The 12,103-nt window shown below is 35.0% G+C and overlaps 1 protein-coding gene across 16 annotated transcripts in view; it reads right to left on the bottom strand.

Moving 5' to 3' along the window:
- LOC135205702 (uncharacterized) overlaps positions 1 to 12,103 on the bottom strand; it is a 1,031,110-nt gene that overhangs the window by 56,217 nt on the left and 962,790 nt on the right. For 15 of the 16 annotated variants that reach the window (XM_064236823.1, XM_064236798.1, XM_064236782.1 and 12 more), the window contains 2 exons: positions 1,088 to 1,108; positions 7 to 164 (listed from right to left, as the gene is read on the bottom strand). In XM_064236823.1, the coding sequence (XP_064092893.1) occupies positions 7 to 164; positions 1,088 to 1,108 (179 nt within the window). The remainder of the gene's footprint in view (positions 1 to 6; positions 165 to 1,087; positions 1,109 to 12,103) is intronic. The other variant, XM_064236716.1, reaches the window with a different exon arrangement.

Below are 12,103 nucleotides of genomic sequence, written 5' to 3'. Positions count from 1 at the left end.
ACTTACATTCTTCAACCTTCATTCTCCTAAGTTCTCTTTCTCCAACACCCATTTTGACTTCTGTATATTCTGCTTTAATATCTTCACGTGCAGCCAATGCTCTCAGTGGATTACGGGTGGTGCCCTGACGTCGATTCACACGCACACTACGCCTTTTAATAACACTGAAATACAGGTATACAAAAATAATTACTGCCAAGGTATTCTGATATGGTTTAAGTACTGTAGTATAGCACTGAAATTTACAAGAAATCACGTTTTTATCACATTGATATTTCACATAATACAAATATTTTGTGAACAAAATGTACTATATAGCCACCAACTTTAACAATTGGATGCATACCAAAAGTGTGGACAAAAAAATTAATCATGAACAACAGAAAGAATACCTACTAGTATGAATACCTTAATAAAACACACAATATATATATATATATATATATATATATATATATATATATATATATATATATATATATATATATATATATATGTATATATATATATATATATACTACATACATACATACATACATACATACATACATACGTATACAGTCATTCAGTTATGTTATGGTATTGATATTTTAATGTTAGTAGATATTCTTCCTGTTGATTATGAGTGTGTATTTTATATATATATATATATATATTATATATATATATATATATATATAATATATAATATATATATTATTATATATATATATATATATATAGGATAGGTAGTCCCTGGTTATCGGTGGGGGTTCCGCTTTGACAGCGTGATAAGTGAAAATTGCCGATAACCAAAAATCAGCAATTTTTGGCACTTATCGGTGGCAATAACTGTGTTTTGGCACCAATAACCAGTTAATGGCACCTTTGTTACATACGTATTGGCGCCATTACTCTATTATTGGTGCCAATAACCGGAAATTGGCACTACACAAGTGCCATAAAACTGAATTGCCGATAACTGGAGACATATGAGTGTGTGTGGTGACAATTATGTAAATTATGTAGTAAAATTATAAGACATTGTGTTTAAATTACTGTTTAATAACTAAAAAAGTGTAAGCAAAATAATTTTGAAGCCACTTACAAATCATCCTCTTCCAGAGATCTAGTGAAGCAAGAAACAAAATAAGTGGTTTAGTGCTCTCTCTAGATTATCAACCAAAAAGAAATGCAAGCTCAATAGTACTGAACCAAGCTGTGTGGCCATACTTTAACACTTAAAACCACTTCAAGTGATAGTATATTAAAAGATAGTTAATCAAGAAGAGTCCTCCCCTTAAGCATCTATTCACTACAAAAGTCCATTGATTGCTGCTGTAGTAAGGTTTTGTATTTAGTTTGAAGTGCACTAATTCATGTGAAAGTTAAAGATTTAGGGAAGTATGCTGTAGTCCTGCTGGTAATGTGACTCTTTACAATAAAGAGGTACCTATTTGCTACACTACACAAACATTTTTTAGCTAAAGGCTCAATTTCTTATGAGCTGTGATACAAATTAAAAAATCTTAATACAGAATATGTACAGTTAAAGACCAAAAAAGGCACATGCATCATAGTTATTACACACTTTTTTAATCTAATATATACATAAAAATTGTTAAAAATGCACATGCATCATACCTCTTACACATTTTCACTCCAATATGTACAAAACATTTAAAATGCTGATAATCGGCACCTTGTGCTGATGCACCAAAAAATTAATTTTGTTTCATAACAGTTGCAGTAAACAATTATGTAAAGAATGATTTAGTGACAAATTGCTTTTATCAGAAATCTTAACTATCTCCAAATAATTCATCCAGTCCTGCCACAGCTTGGACATTAGAATTCCCACTTTCATCATTTGACCCTCATAGCTTTGCCTGCCTTTGTTTTGGGCAGCAAAGGTTTAGCAAGACCCATGAAGGAAGGAACTGTAAAACTGCCTGGTACACAATCCTCCTTCTAGGCTACTTTTCTTTTCTCAGCTCTTAGGTATTGCATGGCTTTAAAAAAAAATCGCTCATCCTGTCAACTTGAGGGGTTAATATTGACAGAAGTCTGTTTTAAACCATCCTAACTAAATGAAGAGACAGAATTTCATGACCTAACTTTTCCTTGAGGGGAGTCACTCTCATTAATCTGACAACAGCAGGTTCTTTCTGAGATGCCTCTTCTTGTGAACTTGTTTCCCATTAACACTTCCATAAAGGGTTGTTCTAAGCTTACTAAACAAATACTACTGAACTCCTGTGTATATGAAGATAAGATCTCATTTTGCTGTAGGACAGCTTTGTCTTCCACAGAACTTTAGTATATATCCTTTCTCAAAACTCTCCCTTTGTTCCTCAGCACTTTATCTACAAGAATGCACATAACCTTTCAGACATGAGGACAAGGCTTCTGAATAAGTGAGTACTATAACCTATAAATCAACTATTGAGAGCTAATGTACATATATACATATACGTACTGTAATTAGGTTTCAATGCCTTTAATTCATATCCAGAGGACAAACACTACATATGTAAGGTAACCAAACCGCAACTGAGTAAATAAAGAAACAGGAAAAACCCAATTTCCAGCTCCTTGTTACACAACATTGTAAATCCTCCTTTAGACTGACCAAAGAGACATGCCACCTATTCCCCCATCCAGCACAAGAGCACTACGTTTTAGGGGAATCTTTCCACACAAAGCACCACATGATGGCCTCTGTGTAATTCCTATCCTCTTTCATTTAAAAGGGGCCAGCTAGCATCTGGGGCTTCTTTCATCAGATCTATAGTGACATCACTCATTGAGAAATTATGTAACTGATGTTCCATAGATCATATGAATGCCACAATGCACCCCTGAGACAGACTAGAAATCTACACTTCTCAGTGCAGCCTTTTCAAGCAAATGTTGGACAGAGAGATGTCTACCACTTTATCATTACAAGCATTACCTCAAGTAGACAAGGATTATGCCATGTATTGTAGATCTCTGTAGACCACTTGGATATAGAAAATTTCTTAGAATTTCTTAATAACTTCTTCTATGCACCTTTCTGGGTAAGCATGTTTCATAAACTAATTTTTGTGTTTTTAACATCTTCCTCTAAGTCTTTTGGATGGCAAAGTCTTAAGCTCTCTAAATTAAACCAACTAGAATACATTTCTTCACTCTTTCTCTGTGGTATAAATATTGTCCTTTTCCTGTCCTGTATACTGATTTCAAATCCCTTTGTATTTTATCGGTGGTTACAAACCATGAATTTTTTCAGGCAATGTATTTAACTTACACCTTTTGTTTTCTACATTCCTCTTCCTTAGCAATACTTAACATCCATGTAAAAATGTGCAAGCATGGGAGATGAGGAGGAGCCCATAGTAACTCCGATACCTGTCTTACAAGTTTACAGACATAACTAAATATGTCTTCCACAAAGCTAATTAACCACAATGGAAAGGAAATGTGCACAATCCTTCTTTCATCCTTATAACCTCTAATAATTCACATAATAGGGTGTTTGTGAATAAGGAAGTTATTAAGAAGCTGATGATATTGAAAGGCTCTCTACGTTCTTTTAGGCTTTTGAAAAAATCAGTTGGATGTATCAAAGGGTCGACAACACAAAGGTCTAGACTCTAGAGAATACAAAGTTTACCCATGTGCAGATAGAGCAAGGATTTGTTGTTGGCGAGTGCAGTGTGTGACGTCATGTCTGCCACTCAGGCTCTGATTATGCATAGTGATTAATTAATATCTGAGGTTTACTCCTACCATTTTACTATTAAATATTGTGCAGTACAAAATAATTTTATTTTTTATTAAAATTATGCCAAAAGAATAAATTATCAGCCAGCCAACAATAAAAAAGCTACAAATCATTAACAAATCTGTAATGACAAAAGGAAAAAATATTTGTCAACCAATAAATTTGAAGGTAAAATTCTGTAAACAATAGGAAGGATAAATGAAACTTTCATTGCATACCTTAGGTTAATACTATATATAATATGATAATACTCTACGTATTTCTATAAAAACACACTGCATTATTGGTAAAAATAATTCTCCTTTCTGCCAAGTAGATAATGTAGCTATGGGTTTCCCATTAAGCGTTCTTATGGCAAACACATACATGGCCAATTTAGAGGGCACCATATTCAGTAACCATGAAAAAACATGAAATCTATGCAAGATACAGTGACGACACTTTCATCGCAATAAACAGCAAACAAGATGCACAAACACTGAAAGAAACCTTTACAGAAAAAGCTGTGCTGAATTTCACCATAGAACACAGTGTAGACCAAAAACTAGCATTCTTAGATGTAAGTAATAGTAAACACAGGGTCAAGCAAATATGACAAGGAGGCATACATTAAGGTGATGAACATTAGGCGTTGCCTTAAATGGGAGAGGTGAGTGCTGAGGCATATAAATGGTCAATAGTTCAATCATATGTGTGTTGGGCCTTCACCCACTGTACATCATGGAAAGCGACGCACATGGAGCTAGACAGAATACAACAGCTGCTCACAAACAACAGATTTGAAAATAAAATGATACAATCAGAAATATGCAGGTATTTTGACTGCTTCTACCAACAAAACAATGCAACAGAACAACATGACAAGGAGATAGGACAACAGATAACAATATATTACCAGAATAATTTTAACAATGAATACAACAACAACAACAGCAACATCAAGAAAATTATCAAGAAAGAGTCAAGCCATGAGCACCATACACCCACATAAACATACAGGTATATTACAAACCCAACCTATTGGCATCTCTTGTAATGAAAATCAGCACCTGTGGACCCAAGGCGAAGGAAATGACTACCAATGTGGTTTATGAATTTATTTGCCCCGAGGAGGAATGCAGACCTTCCTGTGAAAGCTACATCGGTAGGACATCAACTGCACTTAGATGAAGATTAAATGTGCAAGAAACATAGAGCCATCTTCCAACACTACATAGACAAGCATGACAAGAAATCATTGTTATAAGAACTGATAAGGCAACACCACAATGAGTTACAAATGCAACACATATTGGGACATGACAATAACAAAAGCTGTGTGTATAACAACACAAAGGCTGACTCTAAACGTCCAGATAGAAGAAGTTAAGGCCCTACCCTCACACTGGCCCAGGGACAAGAGAAAGGGCAAGGACATCACCAAAACTAGCCCCGCCCAAACACCACAGATGAAGAAATTAATTTTATTAGCAATTTAAGAAATAGAACTAGAATGTCAAACTAACACAGAATAATGTAATTACACTATTTAATAACATATCTAATAACATATTACATAATTATAATGTAAATAATTAACTACCTCCTGGTACATTAATCAAATAAAAGTAATAGCTATCCCTGCAATCCAAAACAGCCTCCTCTTGGACATATAAATAGAATGGAAGATGCTTTTGTGCCTTAGTTCTTGCTTGACAAAGCCTGCAATCACTGGCAAAATGGACCATAGCAAGTGAAATACATGGAAACCACACCCTGATTGTTTACCATTATCCAGTATTTTGAAGAAAAATTGAAAGAAGTAAGAAAATAAGAAAAAGTCAGTATCAAAGAAGTCAGTATGTACTACAAAGGCAATTCGCTATAACAAAAATTGTGAAAGAGAAAAAATCTGCCCAGAAAATATATACAGTTCCACCTGCATTCGTGAGGGATGCGTACAAGACACCCCCACACCCCCAATACCTAGAATCCATGAATAGTTGAAACCCAAATAATAATCTTTAAAACTGCCTGTTTTGTTAGTTAAAACTCAAGAAAATTCCATTGAAAATGTTTATAGCTGGTTTTTTAATAGCTTTATCACAAAAAGTGCATTTTAGATTGGAATTAAAAAAACAGGAATTTGTGGATATTTCTCATAGAAAAATACCACGAATAGGCTAATTTTCTGCGAATAATGGGTATATATGTTCCAGAATATGTTCCAGAGAGAAATCTGTGAATATATGTGAGTCCGCGAATCCGGAGTGTGTGAATACAGGGGGGGTTCACTGTATGTATATAGTTTTGCATACGTCACTTCATGATGTTTCCATTTTCGACTTCATTAAATTTTCTCCAACCAAAAGAATGAGTAAAGTAAAAGGAAGCAAAAAATTTGGGTTTTTTAATTACAGAAAATTCAGGTGTTTTCCCCAGAGCTGTTTATACCTTCAGATAGGAGTGGTACAAAGTGCCAAGGAAAATGAGGCCAATTTGTCTCTCTGTCAAATACATCATAGACATTCCCAGATGCCTCACCTTCGACCCCTTAATGTTATCATAAATCAGCTTAAGCGTCAAATTCCCAGAGGATTCTCGGATTAGTGATAGTGGAAAACCATAGCATTCATTTTGAGAACACCTGCATCACCATTAATGAGTCATTTAGATGGATCTCAGAGATGTCGCCCCCTTAAGTCTATTGTTTAATTCCCTATCCAATTCTGTACACTAACCTTTAACGACCTCCAGCTGTCATTACCGCTTTATGACCCCTAAACTAACTTTGACCTGACCCCAAACCTTTTGCGCTTAGTAACTCCGCCCACTCTCAACCCCTTCCATTGTTGTTCCTTTAGAGCAGAGGTTCTCAACCTTTATTGCTTAGTGGCAAACTAATGATATATCTTGGACTTCGACGGCGCACCAACCTTACAGTCAGTGTAATTATATAGATTATGTTACATAAGATTGCTATATATTCCACTGACATATATTTGTGTGTGCACACATGTGTAATTATTACACAAATAATGAAGTAATAAAATAATAATAATTATTATTACTATTATCATTATTATTATCACGTACTGTATAGTAATTATTAATATCAGTTAATTCTGGAAGTTCAATGCAGACTGACTTATGATAATTCAGTACAGAAAGAAAATGAGCAACACGAAACAAGAATCAGACGTGTACTGTAACTGTAAGGGGTATGCTCCCCAAGATTTGGTCTGATGTCCACATAATTGATGTGTCATCAATGTCATGTCACTGAGTCAGGCTATTGATGGCTACCGTTTAATTATAAAATAAAAACATAATGAATATACATCTTTTCCACAAATCATCTAAAAAGTTATGCTTTACTTCCCTGTGTCCAATAAAATTGTATGTATTCCCACATTATTGTATTATAATTGTATAATAAAATACAAACATCTGTGAATATTTTGGTTTGGAAATAAGCTGATGGCTAATACGAGTTTATTTCGCCATATTTAACTTAATTAAGGCAAATTGTTTTGCTTCTAGTTAGTGTGAATGAAAATCTAGATAATTTATTAACATGGGAGAAAGTTAGTTTTCATTACATAGAGTGTTCCCAGGTCGAAATATCACTGAAATACATCTCGTTGTGAAATAAATTACTTGATTTCATCATATTATGAGCTATTTAAGTATTTATCTTTTATCACCGGGAAAACAACAGCAAAATGTGTTTGTTCATGGCCAGTAGTTTAGATTAAATTACTTTTCTCTCAATTTTATCCAAAGTTGTGTTTGATGGCAAATCAAAGTTTCCTCCTTGTTGCAGTTGCATAATAATTTATAGTCATTACAGCAGTTTGAACATTATTTTCTCAACTTCAGCTCCATATTGCTGTTTAAATATGGCAGTATATTTCCTTGCCAATCTTTTATCCATAATGAATAACAACATAACAAAAATATATCAGTCCTATTCAACATAACGTCATTTACAACATACCTACAGTAATTGTTTATTTCCGTTCGATGGTTAAATGCAAGCAAAATGGAAGTTGTTATTCGATTCGGTTCTACTTAGCAAAAAAAAACTGTTTCTCGTTCAGTCATTTATGGCCCTACACATTTAACCAACGAGTATAACATTGGTAACAATAGTTTTATCATACTCTTTTACTTTTTTATTTAACTTATTTGATTAAAAGATGGGATAAATAGATGGAGGTAAAGTAGGGTGACCAGTCCCCGTTTTCAGTGACCTGTTCCCGGCTACTGCTGTCCCTGGAAATGTCCCCGGTTTTCAATGTGACTGAAAGATCCCAAATTGAAATAAAGAAAAAATATACAAAGTGTACACTGTATGTAACTAAGGAAATGATAAACTGCTTTGCACACCAAACCATCGTCAGAGATGGTGCTCAGTTATATGCCATTTTCAACTAGTAAATGAAATTCTACACATCAACATTGCTAGATTGGCATCTATAGTAATCTGTCTACCAGGAAGCAATGCTCCTGTTGAGAGGCTTTTTTTCCTAATGAATGATATGTGGAATGCTGAAAGAAAACGGTTCCCAGTCTCTACCATGAAGGCCCTGCTAGGTAACAGTGAAGACCAACTTCAGCCTGCAATGCCAGGATTTTATGGAGAAGCTGGCTAAAAACAAACCCATTCTTAAAAAGATACACTCCACTGAGAAATACACCCACTAGGTTAGTGCACCAGTCACAAATCAGAATGCTTTCAATATTTCAATCCAAACACTGTCCCTTTTGATTATGATAATTAATTATGACCTCTTATTTTCACTATTTTAGAAAGGCAGGAATAAGGAGAAGGCCTTAGTTTGGGTGAAGTGTCTGGCTGATACCTCTCTTTTGCAGCTGATTTTATGGGTGTTCTTGATCTCAACTACTTTGGTCTGAGAAAAAACTCATTGTTAATCAACTGAATTTTTATTCAATTCCTTTGCAATTTAGGATAAATAGGGTGAGAGAAACTTTTGAATGCTGCTTTATGAATGGTTAGGGCAGTGTTTCAGTTTTAGTTTTTCAGTGACAAAAAACCATCATGTTTGGATGGTTTTTATGCCTCTGAACCGAAAATGTCCCCAGATTTTGTCTCAGAAATTTGTAATTTGGTTTATTTTGCTGCCTGACTGTACGTCTATGCCTGTACCAGCTGCAAGAAATTTAAAAATATTTTCAAAATGTTGTATCAGTATTAACTGCTAACCCCCTTGCAAAATTGGATTATTGCAAGGAGAATTATCATAACTCAACTACCTGTACATACACACACACTATATATATATATATATCTATATATATTAATTATTAATAATATTTTATATATTATATATATATAATATATATATAATTATATTTATATATACATATATATATATATACATACATTAACTACATACATACATACATACGTACATACATACATACATACATACATACATAAATACATACAACATTAACAGACATTCTAGATATTATATATATATATATCTAATATAATATATATATATAGACATAACATACATACATAAATACAACCATACATACATACATACCCATACATACATACAGACATATATAATATATATATTATATATAGATATAGATATATATATATATATATATATATATATATAGACATATATAATAACGTATATATATATATATATATAGAGAATATATATATGTATATATATATAGTAGATAATATATATATATATAGACAGTGGAGCCCCCCGTATTCGCGGACTCACACATTCATGGATTTCTCTTGGGAACATTTCTGTAATGGTAATTGCTTCATAGCAAGGAATTACGAGTAATTGCTTCATAGCAAGGAATTACGAGTTAAAAGGAAAGGAAGACGCATCTTCGAGAAGTTCTGTAGCACGTAGGCTTTCGCGCATGTGTTGGAGGCGCCTGATCTCATGATGGTTCTAGAATCGGCAGGAGTGTTGTGGAACTTGACAGGCTGCCGACGTGACGTGAGGAACGCTGCGATTTCTGATGCAATAGTTCGTCTAGATTCTTCTAAATCGTTCCCGGCGTCTCGGGAGTCTGAGACGTTCGCCGTAAGCCCGCCCCCAGGTCACCGTATAAATACGACTAACGAAGTAGGAGAGATCAGAGATCATCAGTTAGTCACAGAGTAAGAGATCATCAGTAAGAGCCACAGATCAGATTATCAGTGAGAGATCAGCAGCAGAGATCATCAGAGAGAGATAAGAGAAGAAGGAACCAACGAAGGATCAGAGAGAAAAAGGCGCTTGAGAGTTGGTTGAATTCTGGTCAAGTCATTGTCAGGAGTGGACGAACGAGATATTTTCGACGTTGAGCAAGCCTTGAGAGAAGACACTTTCTACTAGAGATTTCGAGGAGTTCCTGCCCTTCGTGTATCAAGAATAGACATTGCCTTCCGCAGTACGGAGTCAAGAAGACGACTAAAGTTCCATCGTTCTCCTTTGTGAAGCCATCGCTTCGAGTCGCAAAGCTGGCTAGAAAGTATTTGAATTACCTCAATCCTTCCACAGTTCACGCATTGTAAGATTTTGCCTTTTTTATGTAAATAGGAGACACCATTCTGCATTTATCTTTGTTAGTAAGCTTGTAAATAAACCGTTGTTGTGTTAGTGTTTCTTTCTATATTCGTATCCCCAGTTTCAACTGCTGGTGTTGAATTCCTTTTTGTTTATTTTACTATCGAACTTGGAGCGGACCTCTCTCTCGGTTCATAACATTGTGGCGACCTTTGCCAGTATATTTTGACACCATAACAGATTGAAACAGGGAGAATATAGAAAGAACCAGAATGAGTGAGATGCTGAAAGAGTTTATTGAGTCGGGTAAGCTACTAAGTCTAGAGGGGAATGATCTCCATGAATATGTGGAAAGGAAAGAAAGAGAAAAGTATGAGAGAGATGAAAGAGCGGCTGAGAGAGAAGTAAGGAAAATGCAGCAAGAGGTAGAAATGTTGGTAATGCAACAGGAAGAAAGAGAGAAAGAACGTATGCACGAGTTGGAAATTGCTCGGTTAAGGGAAAGTACTCGTAACAGTCGGTCAGGCGAGAATGAAAACGAAGCTGATACGTTAGTTATGAGTGCAGTGCTGAAATTAGTACCAAAGTTTGATGAGAAAGATGTAACGAAATATTTCATGTGTTTTGAGAAGTTAATGGAAAGAGTAGGTTCTCCTAAAGAAACGTGGACTTTATATTTACAGTCAGTTTTGAGTGGTAGAGCACTTACTGTGTCTAGTTGTATGTCTAAGGAGGAATATGATGATTATGATATTGTGAAAGAAACCGTTCTTAGCGCGTACAGGTTAGTACCAGAGGCGTACCATAAGAAATTTAGAAATTTGAGAAAGGATGAAAATATTACGTATGTAGAATACAGAAAGAAGTTAGATAGGCTGTTTTTTTATTGGTTAACTTCTGCTAAAGTTGGGGATTTTGATGGTTTGAAGAACTTAGTGTTGTTAGAAAACTTCAAAGATAACATATCACCTGAGATTAAGCTTTATATAGAAGATAGGCGAGAAGTATCTTTCGCAGGAGCAGCTAGGTTAGCTGACGAATATAGTCTTAACTCATGATTTGAGTGTTAGTAAGAAACGAAATGATCCTTCGTCTGGTAGAGTACAAAACAGTAAAGGTTTCAGTTCTAGTAATAGCAATGCGAGTAAAAGTGACTACAGTGGTCCCCCCATATTCGCGGGGGATGCGTACCAGACCACCCCTGCGAACAGTTAGAATCCACGAATGTTTGGAACCCCTATAAAAATGCTAAAAACAGCCTATTTTGTTAGTTAAAACTTAAGAAAACCCACTAAAAATTTTCATACTTGGTTTTTTTTAATAGTTTTATCACAAAAAGTGCATTTTATGATGAAATTGATAACAAAAACAAGGAATTTGTGGATATTTCTCATAGAAAAATACTGTGAATGCGCGAATTTTCCGTGAATAATGCAGGGAAACGTTCGCGAGAGAAATCCGCAAATGTGTGAGTCCGCGAATCCGGAGAACGTGAATATGGGGGGTCCACTGTATTCCTGTTATACATGCGGAAAGCCTGGTCATACATCTAAGGTTTGTAAGAGTAAAATGGCATCTAGTGGCTCAGAATTAACTTGTTTCCGATGTAATGGGAAAGGACATTTAGCGAGAAATTGTGCAGTAGAAAGGAAGGACAGTAAGAAACCAGTGTCTCTAGTTAACCTTTCGTCAAGTAGGAATTATGTGATGAGAGAAACTAAGAAATTTTTTGGTGAATTTCTGTCAGAAGGCGTAGTTTCCTCTCTTGGAGGAGTATTTCCAAGGGAAGTAGTCTTGCTTCGAGACACGGGAG

The sequence above is a fragment of the Macrobrachium nipponense genome, chromosome 11 (genome assembly GCF_015104395.2).
Source record: "Macrobrachium nipponense isolate FS-2020 chromosome 11, ASM1510439v2, whole genome shotgun sequence".
NCBI lineage: Eukaryota > Metazoa > Arthropoda > Malacostraca > Decapoda > Palaemonidae > Macrobrachium > Macrobrachium nipponense.
Note: the sequence above shows the minus strand (reverse complement) of the source record. Positions and strands in the feature narration are given on the sequence as shown.